General features: G+C 39.3%; 1 protein-coding gene across 1 annotated transcript; it reads right to left on the bottom strand.

Moving 5' to 3' along the window:
- Positions 1-9,738: 9,738 nt before the first annotated feature.
- Positions 9,739-24,473, bottom strand: rragca (Ras-related GTP binding Ca). Its single transcript, XM_037785660.1, has 7 exons — positions 23,773-24,473; positions 20,372-20,575; positions 19,191-19,390; positions 15,756-15,870; positions 13,388-13,530; positions 12,862-13,010; positions 9,739-11,709 (listed from the first exon to the last, which is right to left on the bottom strand). The coding sequence occupies exons 1-7, from the start codon at positions 23,956-23,958 to the stop codon at positions 11,555-11,557; spliced, it is 1,152 nt and encodes a 383-aa protein (XP_037641588.1). The 5' UTR covers positions 23,959-24,473; the 3' UTR covers positions 9,739-11,554.
- Positions 24,474-25,047: the final 574 nt, after the last annotated feature.

The raw sequence follows: 25,047 nt of genomic DNA, 5'->3' as shown, positions 1-25,047 counted from the left end.
CAAATGTTTCCCCACAAAATAAAAGAAAAATTAACACATATTTGTGTAGCAAAACATTTTTTTGTCCCTCAGATTTATGTTGTGACCTTGCAGCCCGATCTCATTCCCAGGGTGTCAAGTACAGATACTTTGTAGCAGCTGTCGGCGTTTGATTCTCCAAGGTACCATTTAGCGCCGGTATGCAACGCATTGGCCTTTCAATTAACTACAATGTAAACCCATCTGTGGTAATAGTAAACACTCAGGCAAAGTGCTGTGGTGACGTAGTTTAAAGAGCGAAAGACACACCGGTTGGGTGGGTGGGAGGTAGATGGGTCCAACAAACACAAACACTTTCATCCAGGAGACTGCTGTTCATATCCCGTGCGTTACGTTTCACTTTCACTTTACAATCAGCTATTCGTTCGTGTCCCATGTTCACAACTCAAGTCACATTTTCACTGTACAAATGTAGTAATTTTAAGCCGAACCATGTTGTTTTTCCTAAACCTAACTAAGTGGTTTTGTTGCCTAAACCTAAGCAAGTGTTTTTGTTTAATTCATATCTTTAAGCATGTGTTTACTGCAACCGAAAAGTGACGCTAAGGGGTCTGACAAAGCGTCAGTATGTGACGACCTTTTGAAGGTCCAACACTTGACCTATTTACCTTTAACTATTAGGTAAATATTAGTATATGAAGTAGTTCAAACTATCTCCACACAGTCAACTACAACAGTAAAATGATGCATGCTTATACATCACTAATTATGTCATATTCAATAATATATCAGTCACAGGGGCCACTTTTCTGTATGTACTTAGTCTGCCACAGCTGTCCAGTGGTCTCACACCTAATTGTATCAGTTTTATTGAGTGTATTAGATTTAAAACACAAACCTTTCCTTTTATGTTTAGGGGACCTGGGGATCATTGTCTCTAATGTTGTGTTACATTACAATCCCCCTCAGTCTCCATGCACGAGTCCACTCCATCATTTTTAAGTCCACTTGTGCCCCCAAAAATTCTCAGAGGCCTTTTTGACAGCTATTACAACACTATCGTACCGCCTGGCGCCGTTCAACACCAAGGAGTCTGTTTATTGTTTTAATAGCCGCTGCTTCAGTATTCTTTGTGCTGTTGTTGCTCCCTTTAGGAACAACAAATCAAGAAAAATAATACTCGGATGGCTAAAGGACATGCCTGGGCTGTAAAGAGAAACCATAAAAAAGCCAAACATTATTGGAAAGGCTAATAAAGTCTGCGTGTCCTACAGTGTTGTGAAGGACTTATTGCTGAAATATCATGAACTGGTTAAGGAGGTTTTTTTCCTCAACTTTCATTTTGAAGAAGCGTCTCCTTTTCGGTGTTGTTGACTCAGTTGTTGACCCTTCTTCTGCTGGTGGAATTAAAGCCTCCCTTGAAAAAAAAAACGTACAGATTTCAGTCTCTGACAGAGACGGACGGTACAGACAGGTGAATAAATGAGTGGAGAAACAACACATGCAAAAGCTTCCCTACAGGGTGCAAGGGGGTCACTGAATGGTTTGATGAGAATGAAAATGATGATCTTATGCTGTGGCCTTTGAAGCCACCAGATCTCAACCCCTCTGAACACCTACGGGATGTGCAAGACAGCGCTCACCTCATCAAAACACCAAATGAGGAAATGGTGTTCATCTCTCCAGTATAGAGTTCCAGAGACTTGTACAATCTATGGTAAAGACCTGCTCTGCTATTTTTGGCAAACCATTTTTTTGGACTCAATCCTCAAGCTCTTTGCTTAACAGAATTGAGTGGGCCCGCCAAAACAAGACGGAGGACAGCGTAGTCCTCGATGTACCCAGGTATCCTGACCTGTATGATCCAGCTGCAGGCAGTTATCGTGACCGAAATGTAAAGCTTGATTAGTGAAAGGGTTGATGGTAAATGTCAGGTATTTATGTGATCATGAGCCCGTCTGTAAAAAATACATTTTGGAGGAATTAAAATGTGAAAGTAGAAACTTTTAATTGTGGGGAAAAAAAGTTAAAATCGCTCTCTTTTGTCTGAATAAAGCCAGAATATTTGGTTGAAGATGTGGCTTCCACTTCCTACTTTTACTGACGGTCCGGTTTCATTATAGAGGTTGGATAAAATCCAACGTATCCGTGATCTGAAGTCCAACGGATGGATCCAACGTCCTTAAGGTGGGCAGTCGTCCGCTACTGTTCATCATTCACCCTTCCTTGGAATGAACGACTTACTGCGTTACCGAGGCACTTCATGTCGGTGTTTTAATTTGTCGCCCATCTGTATTCGTCAGTGTAATTGAGCATTAATGCTGTTTCAAAGACATTTCCCTGTCTCACCTTCAGTTTTCTAGTTGTTCCCTTGAATCTGCAAGTATTTATCCATTACCTGTAACTCTCTAAACCACCATTAGTTTTCCTTCCAGTTAAAAATGCAAACTATTCTTCAGGTGGTGTTGACTGTCTCCAAACTGGCTTAGAGTAATCAAACAAAGTTTTATTAAAATTTGCACACGTCCTCCTCCGTCCTGAAAGTGAGGATTTTATTAGCCTACTTTTTTTGTCAATCTTTAAAAATCCTTATTGAAGCACTTTATGTGTGTGTGTTTTTGTAAAAGTTGGCTCATTAGTCTTGATCTAAGAAAGCCACTAAGAAAAAAATAATAAAAATATTGCTACGCGTGTCATGTGGGGAACCATTAGAAGTAGGACATTGACCTGTTTCGAGCGCCATAAAAACTAGGAAACTCAAACCTCTCGCACCGAACACGGGTACAACAGTAGTAAGACACAACGTCATTACAACGTCACAACTGTCTGGTTTGTTCTCTAACACTAATGAGCAAGTGAGAGAGAGAGAGAGTACCCTGATTAGTCTGGCAGCATCAGTGTCAGACACTCAGCGGGGCATCCACAGCTCCGTGTGTGTGTGTGTGTGTGTGTGTTATGTGTATACTCAAGCATTTGTATGGCTGCCAGTCTTTGCTTCTTTTTTTTTTGCTTGCCATTCCTCTTTCTCACTTTCTTCATCTCGTTTCTCTAAGCTCCAAAAACTCTGATCCCTGCATTCGCTCAGTCTGGCAAATGACTGCAGGGGCTGACAATCCACTGTCAGCATGCGCCGCCACAGTCAATAACGCTGTCCCATGTCACCGCACTACACTGGTTAAAGCTCACATTTCTTATCCCTCCCAAAAACGGCTGCTTAACAGCCCTTCTCTGCCTTTGCCAATCCTGCTAAACGCGTCGCCATATCCCCCTCATATCCAACCCCACCCCTCCAAAACCACACCCTGACACGTTTTTTGGTTTCTCCAAATGACCAGAACATCCTTGGGGTGAAGTGAATGCTGCATATTTTAAGGTCAAGAGTATAGCACAAAGTGAAATCTGGGACCGAAATGCGATGCGCTTTTCACGATGCCCCTGAATTCTAAGCAAGTGATGGGTGACTGATCTAGCTGTCTCACTGTAACAAGACAGGGTCATGTGCTCAAATACACACACCAATTGCATACATATACACGCATGCATGCATGGGGCGCAGAGGAGCTCAGACAAGTGTTACCAAGAAATTGTAGTCTCCACGATAATCCACTTCTCCTCTATCGTGTTCCATTAACCTCACAGTGTACACACACACGTTCCCTCTCTTAGCCCACACAGGCCCTCCGCACACACACACACACACACACACACACTCGTGCACGTCTGTCAGTGTCGGGCCCTGTGTCGTCCGGCTCCATTGTATCTGCATGAGGCTGAGATAATGGCATCTGTCGCTGCTCCTTTTGTCAGCCCCGTCCCCGGCCCCTGCTCACTGCTGGTCCCCATTAGCTGGCTGCTGGCCCGCTGGCCTCTCCGCTCCACGCTCTGCTGCCTGACCGAGAAAATACAGGAGACGCCTGTCCCTTCCTCTAACTCCCACTTTCGTTATCCTTCCCCTCTCTCTTGTCCCCTCTCCAGCTCCTCCCTCTGCTGCACATTAAGGGTAGTCAGGTAGTTTGGTAAACTGGAAAGGTGGGAATTTAAAAAGGGGAATATCTAAAGGCAGGTGTAGTTTGGGTTTCATAATAGACTCAATTGCAATAGAAGCTATGTTGGTGTATCGGCTGTATGAGAACGTGTGGAAAGATTATTCGAAAAAATTTGATTTTATAGGCTAAATTATTTTTTCTTATACCACAATAGGCCTTAAAATTCACAATTACTTACTTAAATTTTGTGTTGCAGATAAATCAACCATATAGACTTTTATTATTAAATTATTATTTTCATTATTGATTAAGCATTTGGCCTGGAACAAGGGATTGTTTGGTATTTATGCTTAAAAAACAGTGGTGTAATGTAACTAAGTACATTTACTCAAGTTCAATTTTGAGGTACTTGTACCCTACTTGAGTATTTCCATTGTACTGCACTACATTTTTTGGAAACCAATATCGTACTCCACTACATTTATTTGACATGAGTTACTATTTACTTGACAGATTTAGATTATTAATATATAATCAACTAATGATTATGGTGTATTATTATAGGTTAAGCTACCCAGCAGTATATAAAGTAGTTGAAATTAGCTCCACCTTAACCAGCTGCGACATTAAAGTGATGAACACATTAACGCATAAATAATTACAATCCAGTGATATAATCTGAAATGGCACATTCTGCATCATGAGTACTTTTACTTTTGTACTTTTACTTAAATAAAACGTTGAATGCAAGACTTTTACTTGTAACAGAGTATTTTTACACTGAGGTATTACTAATTTTTTCTGAAGTAAAAGATCTGAGTATTTTTTCCACCACTGTTGAAAAACGATTAATTGATAGTTGACGGTTACTTATTGACTAATGCAAACAGCTCTAACACACTTCAATTAATCTGAAACAAAAAAAATCTATTTATAAAAAAGTCCTTATTAACAGGAGTAGTGGAGTAAAAAGAAATGTGTCACAGGAATTCTCCATATTCCAGCTGGAAATAGAAGCACATAAAAAAAACATCAAAACCACAAAGAGGTTTGTCTCATAATATCTCATTATGTATGTTTCTACAGCTAAAACAGAGCAGCTAAATCTGAATATCTGGCCCGTTACTGTAATATTATGTAAGTTTTACAACCCATATCTTTACCTTTGGGCATATTACTGGGTATTTGTGTTTTAGGATTTAAAAGCAACTTTGTAAATATCATAGGCTTATAATCAAAGTATGTTATCATTACATTATAAGCTTGGAAGCTTGATAATTTCTCGTTTTGCCCAGAAATAAAGAAGCAAAAACACAACATTAACTTGCTGTTGAGAGCTCTCTAAACTGTCCATCTCAGCGCCAACTTCCCTCGTCCATGCTTCATAATTACACCCACTGAAGCTGCATTACCTTACAATATATAACAAATGAAGCCTGTATTACATCCGTCACCTATCTGAGACGTCTCACTTAGTCTCATCATCTTCCCCTCGTCTCTCATAAGCATGGCTAATAAAATGTAAAGATGGGAGATAACATGCCGCTGACTGAGTTTTATTAAGAACGTAATGGCAATATCATTGTAGTAATGATACTAAGACATCTAAGATGAAGGGCGGACTGGCGAGCGGAAGTGAGCGTGACATCACAGGCAAAAGTATGTTCTGCTGGCTTTATTTCATTATTGGTTAAGCTTCCTTATTAGGGGACAGGGGGCGAAGCGGCGTTGCCTTTGATAAAGCAAGGCAATTTCAGCAGCTGCTACGCTGCCAAATTACAGTTGTACATCATGCAGCTCTCTCTCTACTGCTTCCTCAACTTCTCCTCAGTCTTCCTTTCCTCTATCTATGTGTGATGTTGATCTCCATGTTGCCTGCACTGTGAAGCAGAAAGGCTGAGAGAAGAGTGAAGGACAACAGCTGAAACAGCAGACAACAGCCCCATCTAGAGATTACATCAAGTTACTGTATTATTGAGTGGATACTAGATGATCAAGCTGCTCTAAAAGGCCATACAGTTCATATTGAGGTATAATTTCTACTAGGGCTGTCAATCGATTCAAATATTCAACCGCGATTAATCCTATGATTGTCCATAGTTAATCGCGATTAATCGCAAATGAATCACACATTTTGTATCTGTTCAAAATGTACCTCAAAGGGAGATTTGTCAGGTATTTAATACTCTTATCAACATGGGAGTGGGCCAATATGCTTGCTTTATGCAAATGCATGTATATATCTATTATTGCAAATCAATTAACAACACAAAGCAATAACAAATATTATCCAGAAAACTCTCACAGGTACTGCATTTAGTATACAAAATATACTCAAATCATAACATGGCAAACTGAAGCCCAACAGGCAACAACAGCTGTCAGTGTGTCAGTGTGCTGACTTGACTATGACTTGACCAAAACTACATGTGATTATCATAAAGTGGGCATGTCTGTAAAGGGGAGACTCGTGGGTACCCATAGAACCCATTTTCAATCACATATCTTGAGGTCAGAGGTCAAGGGACTCCTTTGAAAATTACCATGTGAGTTTTTCCTCGCTAAGATTTAGCGTAAGTTTGGAGCATTATTTTGCCTTCTTGACAACAAGCTAGTATGACATGGTTGATACCAATGGATTCATTAGGTTTTCTAGTTTCATGTGATGCCAGTCTCTTCACTCAAGCTTTACAACTGAGCTACAACCTCCAAAATCAATATCGCAAGTTGCGTTAATGTGTTAAAGAAATTAGTGGCGTCAAAACAAATTTGCGTTAACGCGTTATTGTCTATTATCGCGTTAACTTTAACAGCCCTAATTCTTTTTTTTTACCAATTTCTTGATTAGAATTTTGACTCAACTCATGTTGGACACTTTGACTCGTCTGATGAGTTTGTTATTTAAATTGCTTCAATTCAGCTCGGGTTTCTGATGTTATTTCATGACAGCTATTAAGTAAACGCTTCCATTAGGAAAGAACATACTTATGGGACAATGGTAAAAGATGCTCAGGATAAAGGCGTCTATCAAATGGTATAATTAATCTAGCATTAGTTAGTCTAAATTATATATACACTGCCATCTGTAATCTTTTGCATAACTATCTTGCATTATAAGACACACACTTTGAATACCTTGATTTTGCTAGTACTAGTGCAATAACAGTTTTTTAAGCCGGTAACACTGATATCTGCAGACAGACAACATTGTAAACATCACCCAATTTCATTCCTTCAAGTGTAATTTCTGATTAACCTTTTATTGCAACTAGAGCTGCCCCCTCTTAGTCGATTAGTCGACTAATCTGTTCTTTTGGTCGAAGTCGACTAAGATTTCTTTAGTCAATTAGTCGTTTTTTATGCTTTTTTCATGCTGAAAGACTTATTTCCAAGAAACTTATGAGCACATCTCTGGTGGACACAAGTGGTGCTTTTGTGTCATTCTTTGTGGAGAAACTCAGTTTTACAGATCTGTCGATTAAATCAACTAATCCATGTGTCCACAAAATCATACGAGAGTTAGTTGACTAAGCATTTCTTTGGTCGAGGACAGCCACCACCCAAATTCATTCCCTTAAATGTAATTTCTGATTTACTTTTTATTGCAACTTCAGTAACTTTTTTTTTATCTCAATACATTTAATAGTTACTCTTTATGTTGATGTATATATTTGGTACCTTTTATTTTTCATGCTTCACATATATAGATGTTCACAAGTACATTTTAAACAAAATGTATGCATCTGTTCGTTTACTTCTGCTGCTGTTAAAACTTGAATTCCCCCGAGTGGAAACAATAACATTGGTCTTGTTTATCTTGTTTTATCAACATTAAAAGTCCAGTGCATCGGCTCTATGGTCTGACAAAATCAGCTCCAAATGACCTTCAAAACATCATAACCATGACCTCTCCCCTCCTCCGAACATGGAGCGACTCGCAGATCAACAAACCATCAGGCTGACGGGTCTAACCTATCTGCCATTAGGCCGTCGAGATATCACACTTTGCTTTAATTCGCCATCTTTCGGGGTGTCACACTTTATATTCCTTGGCATGGGTAGTCTACATGCGGATGCATAATTTATCTCAAATTAGCGCCTATTTGAGTAAGCATCAAAGCAAGGCGGCTAAGGTTGGAGGAGAGCTTAAGGAACCGCGGGGAAACCATGGCCAGGATTAATGCGGGAGATTTTTATAAGAAATTACTGGCTTAATGAAGTGGATAAAAAAGCTGTCAGTGTTTTATTGCATCTAAATTGTGTGGAAGTGGTGTTTAGCTGTCTCGCCTACTCCCCACATAATGGGTCGTGACAGTAGCTGTGAGGCTTATTTAACTTAACTGGTGAATAACTTGCATGGCGAAGCTATTCAGAGAGTTGTTTTTATATGCACTAAACCAGTAAAGGGATTTTTTTCCCTCCCCCTTCTCACTCATTATAATGCCATAAGAACAACAGCCAACTCAAGAAAACTGACAAATAACAGCGTTTCATATTAGAGAAGGACTGAAAATACTATTTTTGCAAAGGTTAAAAAGGTCATTTAGACTGTTAACATATAGAAAACATCCACTTCTTTAGAGATGGTATATGAGCTAAAGCCTACGTTACATCAACACTGAATAATCCAATTTACGCCATTGCTATGGTCATACTGCAGGCCCAATAAATGAAATGTGTTCTCTGTGGTTACAGAAGCTGCTGACATTTATAGTCGCACTTTAACAGGCTGTATAATTCACCATGCAGGTGAAGATGATGATGCACGCTTACTGTAAATTTAACAAGTGTGAAAACAGTTATTGGGCTTGGAGAATGGTAAAAAAAAATGAGTAACAATTTACTGTGGGGGAACAATGGAGTAGTCCTACAGCGCCATCTTGTGTTTGCTTGTAGGTTTGCATCAGATTCAGGGCTGTTGGAGAGCACCAGTTCATTTTGTCTCTTAGTTACTTCCTTACAACTATAGAGATGCACGGATACTATACACAGTATTGGATATCAGGCCGATACTGACTCAAAAAATAACTGGATCGGGGATTGGTGACAATGGGGCAGATCTATTCAATTCAGTTCTATGTTTATATACTATATACATTATATACTGTAATTTTAATTCCATTTTAAGTTTTGACCAATTTGTTGCTGCATTAAAAAGGGTTACACCTGAATTATAATTCTTGTTAATTTTATAGATTTTTTACCAAGTTGCTGGTGTACAATTTACCATTATTATTATTTTTTTAATTATTTTTAAAGATGATTTTGGCATTTCTGCTTTATTTTGATAGTGAGAAACAGACAGGAAAGGTAGGGGAGAGAGTGGAGATGACATGCAGCACAGGGAGTCAAACTTGGGCCGCTGCTGTAAAGAATGAGCCTTAATGGTATGCGTTTGACCCGGTAAGCCACCAGGGCACCCCGTGATTTACAATCAATAAATTTACATCTATGTATTTATTTGCTACATTTTGTTTTACAAAGTTAGGAAAGCAATGTTGAAGTCAAATCTGATGTTTCCTTACACATAGAAGAATGATCCCAGTCACTTCTACACAGCGAGGCAAACAGCTTATTGATTAAACTCTGGTATTGGTTTCGGTACTCGGTATCGGCCGATACCCAAAGCCCAGGTATCAGCATCAGGACTGAAAATGACGGATCTGTGTATCTCTACTTACAAAAATACTAGAGACTGTTTTCAGATCGTAGTACGATTTGTTAGTTTTTTTGCCTTTATATACTGCCGAGCCAAATACAACATCGACAAAAACAAAATTTAAATTTTCATTTATTTCACATAGTATAGCATCACAATACATGAAATCAATCATCCATCACAGTTCTGATGTGCAAGTGTTTATTTTCAGGTGACTGAATAACGACTAGGTTGAGAAGATCTCGGGGCCCGTTTCAAGAAGCGCGTTCAGCGAGTTACCAGAATAACTTTGCTGAGTAAAATCCGAAAACATGAATGTTTTACAGGCATCTTACTCAGCAAATGTTATCAAGATAACATGTTAGTCCTGCTTCTTTAGATGCAGCCAGAGTTCCCACATCTCACTCCTGATACAAACAAACAGGCATGAACATATTGTGTGTCACTGTAATGGCAAAAGTAATGACATTTGGTCTTTTTCCCCTCCTGGTTTATCTGTTTAATAGTCTTGGTTAGTTTCATTCTCACTTTCTCACCTTTGAATGCAATGAGCAGTGTTACGGTTGACAACAATACAAGTTGACACAACACACCGACGGATGCATGCTTGGAATGGGTTTGCTTTTGTGAATCCTGCTGAACGGAGCCAAACTTAATACAAAACATGGGTTAATCATTTTAGGCAGGACTGAAGCTGTAGGTGGAAAGACATGCAAGTTTAAACCAGCCTCATATCATCATCCCAAAAATGTCTGAGACAGCCAATGTGGAGTGTGAACCTCTCCATCAGTCCTGCATCTCAACCCAATACATTTCTTTCTTAGGATGGCAACAAATAAGGTTTTAATCGTGACATATTTTCATTACTGTTTCTGAGTTTATTTAATGATCTTGGCAGTGCTTTTGCAAAGACCGTTTCCAAATTTCAAACCAAACTTATTTTTTTTTACAACCTATCACAAAGTCAATCAAAAGATTTTCAGTGGAGCACACACAGAGAGATTACTTTCACTGATTGAAAGGAGTTTAATTATGCTAAGCTGCTGTTATTGAGAAGAAGGACATAAACTCTTTTTGTAAAGGTCCCAGTCTGGGATCTAATCAAAACCTTTTCATTCACACACACACACACACACACATACATACATACATACATACATACATACATACATACATACATACATACATACATACATACAAGACCAAGGTAGATGGACAGCACAATCCCTTTTCAGTCTGCTCATGAAACCTTGTTTTCCCTTCACAAGTGAAACCAAAAAGCGAGTTTTGGGCAGCATTCAGGTAGCGTGAGGTGAGTGGTGGTGAGAGAAAGCTTGCACTGCAGACAAGCTTCATCTACATAAGGCCATCTCTGAAACATGTGTGGGTTAGGACTAGCAGGTCACATCCACCATCTTTATTTTATTTTTATTTTTTTTTAAATCAGCACAGAAGTGGTCGGGGGTGGGTTCATCACGAGACAGATTCCTGCAGACTGACATCACCGTTTGTCCGAGAGGTTACAACAAGGGTTTGTTTTTCCCTCCTCACATTGTTCGTTTGGAGGGACCAGCAGCGAATTATCACAGCCTTTTGACTGCTTTAGAAAATCCAAAGAAAAGATCCTGAACCTTTTTCCTGTCCAGGTGCAGTTTTACTCTCTTTGACGTCCTCACAGACGACGCGGTGCCTTGCATTCACCTGAAACGAATGCTTGAGTTTCCCTTCCATCTGAGCTTTGAGAAAGCTTGACCCCGCTGTGCTCCAGTGTCGTCTGACAGTACTTTGGGGTGCTGGGAGCAAAGGGATTGTGATTGGCGCGCCAGTGAGCTCCAGTTTAGTAGTCTTTCCTCTACAGGCTCTCTGGCCCTTCTCCACCTTTCCTTTCCTCTTCCTGTCTTTTTGAGTCTTTTTTATTTTGCATCAGTGTCTAGACAGTGTTGCGCGGCGTGCCGTTCAGTGCGACGGCCTTGGTGCAGGGCGAGCCCACCGCCTGGAGGCCCGCTGGACGCCCGGTGGAAACTCCCACCTCAAATACTTCATGGATGGCCTTCCGGAAACAGTGGAAGTTGTAGTCTATTAATCCTAAAAGAGGCAGCAAAGATACACAGATTTTGTTATGACATTGTGCGTCATGCTTTGCAACAATATCTGCACGAAGAAAGTGAGTGAAAAGTCTGAATGTTCTTGTGTTTTGCATTACTTATGTGGGATGGAAATAAAGTGGTTCAGCACATAGATCAAATGGTCATAAGTGTAATTTTGTCCCGACTATTACGAGCTAGAATGACCGCCTCGCAGATGTATGCCTCCGCCAACAAGTCAAGTTGCAATTTACATCCATGTCTGTCCAAAATGTCATCACTACATTACTTTATCCTGTTAAGCCAAGTTCAAACTACATGACTTTCAAAGTGGTCAGATCGCTGTACTGTTCACACTACACAACTTGCTGTCTTGTTATCGGGAGTCTTTAAGTCGTTGTGGCTTTCACACTACATGACTGACCGGAGACACAATAGTTTCCACACTCTTTTTTTTACTATTTATTAGCACCCACCCTTCTGGTCCCCCCCCAGGTTAACACTGTCATCTCTGTCACCACTTTCGTCATTGTTTGCACTGTTTAGCGCTGTTAGCTGCAAGCCACTGGCTTATCGTCGCCATGTTGAGAGCCGTTGAGAGGCAATAATAATGCTCACAATCCTGTATCTAGCACCTTTAAAGAGGCACTCCATCGATTTAACAAATGAAGATCAGTATACTCATCATGAAGGATAATACTAAGATTGTGTCATTTCTTCTGTGGTTTTTGAAGGAGCTTTCTAAAGTCTAAAAAAATAACCCTGACATGTCATGAGGGTCTCGCCGCAAAGAGGGTCAAACAAAATATGCTATTGAGTTTCATTAAAAGAAGTATAGGATCCAGTGTTTTTAGAGCTTGACCCAAACTAGGGGCTAAAACTCAGGATATCTCGGCCTCTGCTGCATCCATTCTTTTGAAAATCTGTCTCTTGTAAGTCCCCAAACTTCAGTGCAATACCAACCTTTAATGTACTTGTATATGCAAGACATTACAATGTATAGGTGTCCTTGTTCCTTGCTTCATACACTCTGTCTACATGTAGATACACATTCACTGCAATGCTAGAATAACTCAGAAGAAAAGCCACATCACCATGAGCCTAATTAAGCCAAATGAGCTTCAGGGCATCACAGATCTCTCTGACAGTTTACCTTTGCGCTCGAAGCTTTCTTCTCGCAGGATGCAGACAAGGGCCAGGAACTTGGTGACCTCTTTCAGGTACAGCACAGTGGTGTTGTTGAGCTTGATGATGGCCATGGACTCCTTGTCGTAGGCACTGCCGCTGCCGTCCTCCCTCAGACTGGTGTGGCACAACACAACACCACAACGTTCAGGGGGGGAATGTGAAACAAGTTGCAGTTTGTGGATGTGGATTAATTAAGCAAATAAATGCATAAATTAAGTTATGCTTCAATGAAAGCCTCTACAAAACAACACAGGGGTGAACTCTTAAATCATAATATCTTAAATCGTAAGAAATGTATGTTTTCCTCTGTATTTAATATGTAAATTTATACAGAAAGTTAATTCAAACTCAGCTCTATAGAAACTCTTCCCTATGTTCTCAATTCACTTATTATAAAGTTGAAGTCTGAAAACTGCATCTGAGTGACAGGAAGAGCTGAAAACAACTCTGACCTCCATTACTAAGTTACAAATAAATAAAAACACACTCACCCGTAGATGCAGGAGACGTCAATGACCACGTCGATCATATCGCAGCACAGTTCGTAGGACTGCATGTCTACAGGAGAGCTGTCTGTGGCGATGTAGATTTTACTGACCACATCGAACAGAAAGGCTTTCTCTATCCCTGAATTCTGTCAAGGACAAATATGAGGCGAAGATGACAGAGAGGAAGAGACAAAGAAAAGAAAGGAGGCGTTAGGAAATTATAATACGGTAAAGACACTAGATATTAAGACAGTAGGGGTGGGCGACATGATGACAAATGCTTTGAGACAATACTAATTTGGCAACTGTCAGATATTATACTGGGGCAACAACTAACGGTTTTCCCTTTATTAATCATTTGATCTATAAAATGTCAGACAATAGCAGGGTTCAACAATAAGGATTGCCCGCTTGCCCGGGGCAAGTAAAATGCCACGTCAGGCTAGCAAATCTAGCAACTCGATCAACTCGCTTGCCCGATCAGGCAAGTGGTAAGAAAGAATTAAACATGTCATTTTTTCCCCAGAGCTGATGATGAAAGTAGCTAAAGAGTGAGCCATCTCTCTTCCTTCTCATCTCTGTCGAGAGTTGCACATGCTCTTTACAGATCGAGCGCTCACGAGAATATGGCAGTGGGTCAAAGTTTATGAGCTGTTTATGAGTTAAAGCTAATGATCTTGGAACAGGAGATTAGTTGGGTTGCATTAGAGGATGTTGGTGAAACTCCAGATTCATTTACTTAAATAAAGATTAACCATGACAATTAATTAATTAAAGTCTTTGTTGTTATTTGATAACCGCTAATAAATAAAACTATTTGTATACTGACAAGTAAAAATTGACTTGTGGGTCAGAAATCGACTTGCCCGACTGGGAAAGTGAAAAAAAACATTAATGTTGAACCCTGTAATAATAAAATCACATTTTCTGAAGTGAAAAGTCCAAAACCCAAAGATACGCAGCTTCCAATCACAGAAGACTAAATTAACCAGCAAATATTTACATGCAAGAATTTGGACCTGGTGAATTTTCAGTGTTTCTAAAAAAAAAAAGGAATATTTTTTAAAATTATTTGAATGATTAATCTATTATGTAAATTTTTGCTGACTGATATCCTGACTAACGCCTAATTGATGGATTGTTTCAGCCCTTGATTCTGTATGCTTTTATGCTGTGGTAGTGACACCTTTTAATATTTTTGGGCGTACAGTATTTAGGTTTAGATTTGTATAGAGCTATAACTATTAATTGATTAATTGATTAGTTGTCAACTATTAAATTAATCTTCTTAAATGTGAATATTTTCTGGTTCCTTTACTCCTCTATGACAGTAAACTGAATATATTTCAGTTGTGGACAAAACGAGACATTTGAGGACGTCGTCTTGAGCTTTAGGAAACACTGATTGACATTTTTCACAGTTTTCTGACATTTTATAGCCCAAACAACTAATCAATTAATCGAGAAAATAATCTATAGATTAATCGGCAATGAAAAAAACAGCCCTAGATTTGTATATGGTTTTCCATTAATGTGATGAAGTACATTAATTTGTCAAGTATTGAATTTACTCGATTAGACAAAAAGAGATCTGTTTGAATATTTTATCCAAAATGTGTCATTGATTTTCCAGTATTTATAAATACACATATTGAAAGGTAAATACACTGATACTGTGATTTAAATTCCATAATACCATGACAGAGAATTGTATCCATATGACTCACCACTATAAGACAGCGAAAAACAAAAAGCACCAGGCTTCACTTTTATTCAGTTCCACAAAGCTTCTAAATGGGTTTTACTTAATGTTTTAAATGCAACTTTAATCATTCAGTCATGACATGATGTGTGCCAACAGACGACATAATACGCAAAATCAAACGTTTCAAAGCTGAATCTTGCAAGTCATTCCAAAGGCAGAGGCACTGAGTTCAATTAAATGCTCTTTGAAGTGATTTTCAGTACTTACTTGTGAAATATAACATCCAAAGAGAGAGCTGGAGCTTAACACTTTACCATTCTCAAGGAGATATTTTTGTCTGACACTGAGGACTTTTCTTAGTCTACCAGAATAGTAAGTACATTTTGGTATAATCATGTGAAGCAGGACTTCTTGTTTGGGTGTTATCAACAGCAATATAACTCAAAATGTATCACTGAGAATGTGTGTGAGTTCCGGTGCAACACCCCACAGACCGGCATAACAATGAGGGACTGTGAGGGCATTGGAGGAAACTGCTCACCATAAAGTGGCACCAGAGCTGGCAGTGACTCATTTAATGCAGGCTGTCACACATAAATCACGTTGGTCAATGACAAAACTCACACGAAGCTTCATTTACAAAGTGTTGTGCGATGTTTTACTTACAGAAATGAAGATGTTTAGGAGGTTCTCCAGAGTGGGGAGCTGCGGGATGAGCTTCTGCACCACTTTGCTGAAGGCCTCGAAGATGGAGTGGTCGTAAATACTCGTCAAGTAAAAGCTGAATGAGAAACAAACATAACAGGAAGTGAATAAGCAGTTTACGAGTAGGAAACGCTTCTCACTTCCTCAAAACAAATATGAAAGCAGGTAAAAATAACAGAGTCACAAGATCACATTAGTCATCATATGGCAAAACTGGACACACATGACTTATGGACTTTACCTAGATATATAAATAAAAAGGTCAGATCCTGAGGACGCCAGCGACTTGAGCCAAATGGAACAGTCTGCATACATTTGGCAGAAGCTCAACTTTACAATGCATTACAGTGGAGAAAGCACCAAGGCAGAGAGCCACAAGGCAGAGCAGGAAAAAAAGCTTTCTCAGCGCGGCTATATATCCGGGACTGCTCCGGCTGTCTAACCGGAATAAACAACAATCTCACCCCACATAAAACACAGTGCGGCGTGTGCCAACAGACCAAACATCAGCAGTAAAGCTGCTGCATAGCTGACCGGGATCAGCCTGTTTAATGGTGTCCACAGTGTGTCAGGGTAAAGGCTGCAATTATTGATTATTTCTATTTTTTGCTTAGGGCTGTAACAAACGATTATTTTTGAGTAATCTGTTTTTACTCACGAAACATTTGCTATAAAATGTCAACGGTGAAAAATGACATTGATATTTTTTTGTATATATATATAATAGTGTGTTTCTTTTGTTATGCTGCTCTTTTAACTGCCTTTCTTTCCCTTTTTTTTTTTTTTTTTACATAAAGCTGACTCACACAAGATTTCCAAAGTACCTGTACTGTCCTGTACTTTTGCAAATGGCAATAAATCAAACTCTACACCACAAGACAGCGAGACATTGTCTCGCTGTCTTGTGGTCTTATCTGACCAACAATTCAAAACCCTAAAATATTGAATTTACAATTACAAACAGGCATTTTGGATTGATAAAAAAACAACTTGATTGACTACATCCATTATCAAAATTGTTACCAACAAATTTTCAACTAATGGGTCATTCTTTCAGCTCTACTATGGATTAATTTATTGAAAACTCGATTTGAGGTGTGATGAATGGCTATCAAAAATATGCCAAAAGAGATTTACAGAGTCAAATGGTGAAAAGCAAACAAATCCTCACATTTAACGAGCAAATAATTACAAACATATTTTACTTTTATTTATTTATTTATTGAAACTTTATTTAACCAGGAAAGTTTCTGTCTTTTGACTAAGCTGTTAATCAAGTAGTCATTTCAGCTCTACTGAGGCCTTTTGAAGGGCTATTTCCTCAGGTTATATGACGCAGTAATATTTTCCTTAGTGATGGCGTGATCTACCGTACAGTGACATTAAGGAATATGACCCAAACGATACATGTGTTCTTAAATATGTCCGATCTTGGGGACTTGAGTCATAAGAGCTGTGATATCTGAAGCATGGGTCATTGTTTCTTCATTAGGAGGTCAAAGAGGAATCTCACAGTAACACTTAGAGTATGCAGTACACATCAACACTACTGAAGTCACACAACTAACCAACCAATAAGCTTCTGCACTGAACTACTGCGTCACACACACATAACTTCAAACGCATGTCAGTTACAGTATGTGCTCTCGAGTTCCAGCTATATTAAAGCATGTCCCTATCTAATCACAATTAGGTATTTTTTTCCCCATTGCTATCATGTTGTCTCTCATGTTACCACGGATGCACACGAGCCATCATATTTATGGCATTTACCAGAACTCTGCTGCTAAAGGAAGTTTCACATCATGTTCAAACCATCTTGATAAAAATCCTGCTCTGAGATTAAATTCAAATGCCTCTGATAATGATGATGTTGAACTACAACTACAACCGAGTCTGCTCAACTCAGGTGGAAAAAACTGTTTGTGACTGCAGCCATATTTTCACTTTCAAAATTAACAAATTTGCTGCAGTGGGAGGTGTGATTGACTCTCTCTCTGTTAACACCTGAATGCATTGTGTTGGCACAAAGTTGTTTTAATACTGAGAATTGCTAGGAAAAAGTCTGAATTAATGCATTTAACTTCGCAATACCCAAACATCATAAGATGAGCTACATTAGGGAATGAACTTCTCATTATGGAAACTGTAAGAAAGAAGTTATACATTAGACACACGTTGTTGTAACATGCAGATAAAACATCCGACACAATTTCAGCACCGTCTTTACAAAACACAGTCTGTAAGTATGAAGATCCCTTTTAGGTTTTAATCTCAATGTGACTTCCTAGTAAATAAAGGTGATGATCATGACATAATGCTTTTTATGCCTCGCTCAGAGGCCATCCTTACTATAATAACACTACTTTAGGAGCAATGAAGTCAGATGGCGGCTGGTGGTACTACGGTTTAGCACTCTGCGGCTCACATTACCGCAGTTTCACAAGCGTGTTGGAGAACTACGGTGGCCTTCAGGTAACGTAGAAACGCAAAAGGCTCTCTCTAGAGCCAGTGTTTGGTTTGTCCGTTCTGTGCAACTGTAGAAACATGGAGGAGCAACATGTCGGACTCCGTGAAGAGATATGAAGGGCTCATTCTAAGCTAATGAAAACACAACAATTCTGAGTTTCAGGTGATTATATACAAGTGTAAACATAGTTATGAATATTATACTCCATTTCTTAAGAAAGATCCCCCAAAATGTTACACACTGTTCCTTTAAAGATAATTAACCCATTAAAACCCCACTGGATTATAGGAAAAATCACAAAGCTAAAAACAGGGCCATTTTTCAAGGTCATGAAAAGTTGAAATTCTGGAGACGTGTAATGTTCACAGGACATCGACGCAGTGTTGAGTCACGGTTTCATATTGTAGAGTAACTCTTTAACTCTGACACAGAGTCTTTAATAGATCTAATTCTTTGTTGCAGGAGGTCTGTGCATGTGTGTCTTTTTGAGGCGTTAATTTAAAATGAATAGTAACATGCAGGTAGGACAACCTGTTGTCAAATGTGCCATCATGCTTTGGTGTATTTTCATAATGAATTAAGCCATTATTTATTACAGGGGTTTTATCCCACATTTCTTTTTATTAAATGTTATAATAGCATTATATTGAGGGAGTCTGGTGTTGCTAGGAGGAAGAGAAGGGTCTATTTGCATGGCTTTTATAGTCAAGCAGTAATGAGAAATGATATTGAAACTAACAATAAACATGAACAGATAACAGGTGTGTCAGTGTGTATGTGTGTGTGTGTGTGTCTGTGAGACACCATAAATTGAAATGACTCTCTAACCCAACATGTGACCGCACAGATAACAGGGATGAAATCATTTCCTCTTCAGCCTCGTTCAGATGTAGAAGTGAAATAATGAAATGTTAAATGAAGCGTACCTGAGATGCAGCTTTTCTAAGCTAGCGTCTGCCAGATCGTCGTTGGCTCTCTGATGGATGTCTCTCTGGGTTTCGATCTTGTGGTCGTCTGAGAGGCCGTCCACTTTGTGGATGAACACCTCGAAGTTGATCTCTGGATTGACTCGGTAGGCCCGCGACACGGTGAGGTGGAGCCTGCCCAGGGCCTCCACATAATCATCCTGAGAGGAAGAAAGTAACATATTAATACACATATTCAATACGCACATCTTTTCAGAGAGTGAATCATGAATCAAACGGCCAATGAATGCGTTACAAAAATCAAAACTTCAAGTATCTACAGTCCTTATTTTAGATCACAATCATCTTCTATGACTGCATTAATGCGCTTCTATTGCGTATTGTATTTTTATGTTAATATGTTTTAATGTGTCCCGTCTGGATGTGATAAATTGTAGATTTTGCACATGCAAACCAAACTCAAATGTCTACCTTTTGTGTTGCAAAAAGTAGACAAAGTATTTTCTATTCTATTTACAGCTATGCCACGGCTTATTCCCGTCAGTAAAATGAACAGGAAAATCATCAAACGCATGAATCATCTGTTGCGGGTGTGTGTTCTCATCAGCTTTACACCAGGTATGAGGAAATGGACTGCTGCATTGTCTTCCAAAAACAGCGAGACAAAAACAAGTCTCCTATAATATCCCTGTGTGACCGACTGCTGAAACTAATTGAATCTGATGCACCTCCCTGAGTACAAATAATCCCTGCAATCAGATCAGCTGTGGCTAACGTCGTAGCTGAGATTACTTCTTGAAAGCACTTAAAGCACCCGCATAAAAGCCATGCCGTGTAATTGTCTTTTATCCTGGCTACTCTGGCTGTCCATCGCTTATTCTCGAGGGCTTCAACTTGACATTACATCGAGAGTGAGCACTAAAAAAAAGTTTTCTTTATGTGTGCAGTTTCACCTTTACACAACGGAAAATATGCATGAAAGTGAGTCAGAATATTGTCAGATTTTGTATTTGTAAAATTAAGTATCCAGTTTGTCAGCATATTTGAAACATGGAACTGTTTTTTTCATGTTCACAGCAGGTTAAAACGCCACCCGAAAGTGTTTCTATGACACAACACATTCTCCACTTCCTGTATTTATAACCACTTCAAAATGAACCACTTCTTTTTCTGTTCTTCACCTGAGCATCGATGACGAATATCAGAGCCCCGGTTCCTCTGAAGATCATCTCGTAGTCGAAGGTGGGGTCGAAGAAGTCAACCTGACCCGGGAAGTCCCAAATCTGGAAGTTGACAAAGGAGCTGCTGGAGATGTCGTCCTTGTAGATCTTGTTGGTGCTCTCCAGGAACAAGGTCTCGTTGGGAGACATTTTGTGGAACACCACCTGAAACCAGAGTTGTGTTCATGTTTAGGTGGAGTAAATGCAGATAAGTTGTCTTGGTGATTATGGAATTTTATATATTACTTTAATATTTTGTTTTCATAATTTGCCACTGTGAGATTTGTGTCAAAATGTATTTGGGCATCTACCTACAGCCAAATAACTGGTGCTCGATTTGGTCACAGCCAAGAGATTTTAATGGACTGGAAATCCTCCTCACTGACTTTTAGAAGAAGTGTTTTTAGGTTCTTACAGTGTGTTGTATCATGCAAAATTGCCTGTATCAAAATAATGTAGTTTTCATGCTATGATTCAAGACATCATTCGGACGTCACATGCAATAGCGAGAGGGAAAAGGGCACAACATTGCAGACTCACTCTGATGCAACACATCACTCATTCAGCATTTTTTCAGCTGTACATGCTTTCAAACAGCTGACAGTAAGAGTGCAGCTGTATAAAGTGAAGTGTGGTTAAAGGGTGATCAGAGTCTTTGGTCTACTGAATAAAGTTACAGGTAGAAGATACGTTGCAGTGGGTGATGGTGGAGCACCTGGGAGTGTTCTCACCACCCGTAGCATTCTGAATCAGTGTGTGGGCCAACTGAGGTCACAGGCCAATGAACCAGCAAAAAGCCAAATCACATGTTTTTCAGCCCGTACTGGAGACTTACACGGAGAACATTAATCTGAGACTTGACGGTGTGTGGATTAGAGCAAACCAGTACACACTTCAGCACAGAAAACTGACACTCTTTACTTTTCTTTCTTAAAAGGCAGTGTTTAGGATAGGCTCCTGGCGAGTCACGCTATATCCAGCCTGATTCTACTTCCCCCTTGGATTTTAACATAAATAATAAAATATAGACGCCACAACTGCATCTCATCTATTATTTAACCACAGTGCCCGTCTGAAAGCGGTACACTTGAAGAACTGAGACAACCTTGCTGTAGGAGTTAGCTGGATCACGCAAAAGAGAAAGGCAAAGTAGGCAACAACTTCAAGGGGGCCCGCGAGCCCCAGGTTCATTGCATTTCTATTCTAGGTGTGTAACGATAAATCAATCTGGATCGATATATTGTGTCAATGATCAATGATTCAATATCATTGATGCAAAGTGAAAACATTTGTACATATCGTCATCTTTAAGATGCGCCTTTGTTTTGAAATTCCCATTGTACGTCTGTGTCATCATTTCCTACAGAGCCCAATAATAAAATTATCAAATCATATTTTAGTTGCTTTTTGTGAGTTGATATACATGTAAATGTGTGTAAAATAGGCATATGATATTGTGTCATAGATCACAGGACCCTGAATTGAATTGAAACGAAATTGTATCGTGGCAGACTTTGTAATATCAACAAATATTGTTTCCTTTTCAAAGAATCAATATAATATTGTATCGTGATGATTGTGATTTACATCCCTAGTCTATTGGTTGTAGTAATTTGATTAATGCAAATTTGTTAAGGCATTTACACAACTAAAGTACCATAAGGCTAATTTTGTGGATCTTATAGGTATCCTGTGTCAAAATCTTACTTTAAAAGCTTTATTATTTTATTTTATATTGTGCTCACATGATGCATATTCCTAACGATGTTGTAGTTTAAGTAAATTTCCACAAACAATCATAATTTAAATAGGATTACAGTGTAGAAATCAGGTTTTTGCTGCAGTTTTTTTATAGCATAGGTGGACCATCTCACCTGAAACAAAGAACATCACTTGCTAACATTATCATAAAAACATATTAGTTTAAGAAATAGGCTAGCACGTGCAGCTATAGGGGAAAAAAAAAAAAAAAGAGGTGCTGAAAGCCTTATGAAAAGTGTAATTATTGTTGAGTAAGTCGATCATAAGACGAGCTGCGTCAGGATCTGGGTGGCTCACCACCACAGACAGCTAGAACATTTCCTATAGTAGTTCTGGTTGCTCTGGTCTTTAATGGGAACTTGTAGGCTACAGGGCACATATATTACACATTAATCCATTTAAACACATAGTTAAAGACTATGTTGACCAGGTGCAATGACTGGTGCACTGATATTAAAACAAAAGTGTTATGACTTTGCAGACTGGGAAGGTGTGGTCGGGTTGCAAGTCATGTGAGAGCAACACACAGACCTCAGACCTGCCCCATTGAGCTCACAGCTAGGTGAGGACTAAGATATATTAGGTATGTTGGACAAACTTGTTAACCAAACATGTCACATGCTTTATGTCCATAATAACAGTAAAGAGATGCACCCACCAGCCATGATTTTAGATACATAGTTAAAGAGCATGTTGCAGGTGCAATGACTGGTGGTGCACTGATTTTAGAACAAAAAGTGTTATGACTTTGCAGACTGGGAAGGTGTGGTCGGGTTGCAAGTCATGTGAGAGCAACACACAGTCCTGAGATATATTAGGTGTGTTGGACAACATGTTAACCAAACAGTCACATGTCCATATAACAGTTTAAAGAGATGCACCCAGCTTCACCTGGTTAATAATTCACTGCTACACTAACATCAGCCAACACTGAATGGTAACTAGGGAACTTGTAAGCTACAGGGCATATATTACACATTAAATCCAGCCATGATTTAAACACATAGTTAAATAGCATGTTGACCAAACTGCATGTGCAATGACAGCTACAGGATATAGATATGATAAGATATATTAGATGTGTTGGACAACTTGTTAACCAAACATGTCACATGCTTTTATGTCCATATAACAGTAAAGACATGCACCCAGCTTCTCCTGCAGGTGCAATGACTAGTGCACTGATTTAAAAACAAAAAAGTGGTATGACTTTGCAGACTGGGAAGGTGTGGTCGGGTTGCAAGTCATGTGAGAGACCTCAGACCTGCCCCATTGCCCTCAGGACTAAGATATAGTAGGTGTGTTGGACAAACTTGTTAACCAGTCACATGCTTGTATGTCCATAATAACAGTAAAGAGATGCACCCAGCTTCATCTGGTTAATAATTTACTACTACAGCTACACTAACATGATCTAACACTGAATAATAACTACTCATTATCTGCATGGAGGAGGTTTTAATATCAGATCTCCCTCTCTCATGTAGCTGGACATGCTGCATCACTTACGACATGCTAACCTAACTTGCTACATGCTAACCTACCTAACGTGCTAGCTATGTTGAATAACGTGAGGCTACTAGTGTTACAACACTCTTTACCTTCTGTATGGATGATTTGCCACTTCTCCTCAAGCCCATGAGCAGGATCCTCGGCTTGCTGTCGGACGCCGACGGGCTGTCCTCGATGTCGGCCTCCTCTTCTTCACCGTAGCCGAAGTCTTTAGGGAAAGAGTCCGCCACTCCGTAGCTGTCAGCCAGCTGCTCCACCTCGTACTGGATCGACATTTTGACCCTAAACAACGGACCTCCCGCCTCCTTATTGTCGCTCTCCACGCCCGTGTTTTGTCGATCTGTCTACACACTAAACTACCGTCACACTATGATAAATAGTTTGTCAATAAAGCCACTTGGAAACACGGAGGAGCGTGATCCCACCACACATTTCCTCAGGATTTCCTCTCCCTTGAAAAAAATAGTCACCGTTTGTTCCCGCCCCCTTCACTCTGATTGGCTGCCTGAATTAAAACACGACACATGATTGGTCGAACCAGCCTGTCACTCAACTGGAGGTTTTTGTCGCTGTCACCTGACTAGTACTCAGACCTGTTTTGTGACCTATCACCCGATTAAAGAAGCAAAATACACACTGTTAAACACAGCTGTTTGAAGCCGTTTCAGTTTCTAATGATAATACAGCTTTTATATATTTTTTATTTGCTGTAAAACAAGTGAAAAAATGTATGAAGGTTGTTAAAAAACGAACTAAATAGGAAAGAGAGCAGCGCTGTGGTGTTCTGCGGTGTCACCACAAGATGGCGGCAGAAATCCACTAAGGTGGAGACGTTCAAGATCTTTCTAAAATGTCGGAAGTATGCATACTAGTATGGATAGTATGCAAGTTTTCATTACATGATTGCATGTGATTTTAAGATACACTTGAGTTATAGAGTGTTATATCTTCTATACATGATTATAGCCATGATAGCACTCATAGCAAATAATAAAGCCAATGACGATTTTTTGCGCTGGGCAATTCTTGTTTGTTCTTATTTTTACGAGGAACACCTGAAGGCAGCATCCGGAGGTTTTATGTTTTGTGACCTATAACCCGATTAAAGAAGCTCTTAAACACAGCCGTTTGAAGCCGTTTGAGTTTATAATGATAACACAGCGTTCATAAATGTTTTATTTGCTGTAAAACAAGTGGAAAAAATTGATAAAGGTTGTTAAAAATCAAATAGAAATTGAATGAGTTCTGCGGTGTCACCACAAGTTGGCGGCAGAAATCCAATTAAAGGGAAGACGTTCAAAGTCTTTCTAAAATGTCGGAAGTAATCCAATCCATAGTATGCAAGTTTTCATTAACATGATAGC

The sequence above is a fragment of the Sebastes umbrosus genome, chromosome 11 (assembly GCF_015220745.1).
Source record: "Sebastes umbrosus isolate fSebUmb1 chromosome 11, fSebUmb1.pri, whole genome shotgun sequence".
Taxonomy (NCBI): Eukaryota; Metazoa; Chordata; class Actinopteri; order Perciformes; family Sebastidae; genus Sebastes; species Sebastes umbrosus.
This window is presented reverse-complemented; position numbering and strand designations above follow the sequence as displayed.

Bases quoted from the DNA above. Each gene is read 5' to 3' on its own strand.
- rragca (XM_037785660.1), bottom strand. From the start codon at position 23,958: ATGTCGATCCAGTACGAGGTGGAGCAGCTGGCTGACAGCTACGGAGTG. The intron at 13,011-13,387 runs GTGAGTGTGTTT...GTGCCACACCAG, and splicing joins GACGTCTCCTGCATCTACGG to TCTGAGGGAGGACGGCAGCG. The intron at 11,710-12,861 runs GTAAACTGTCAG...TGCCTCTTTTAG, and splicing joins AGAAAGCTTCGAGCGCAAAG to GATTAATAGACTACAACTTC.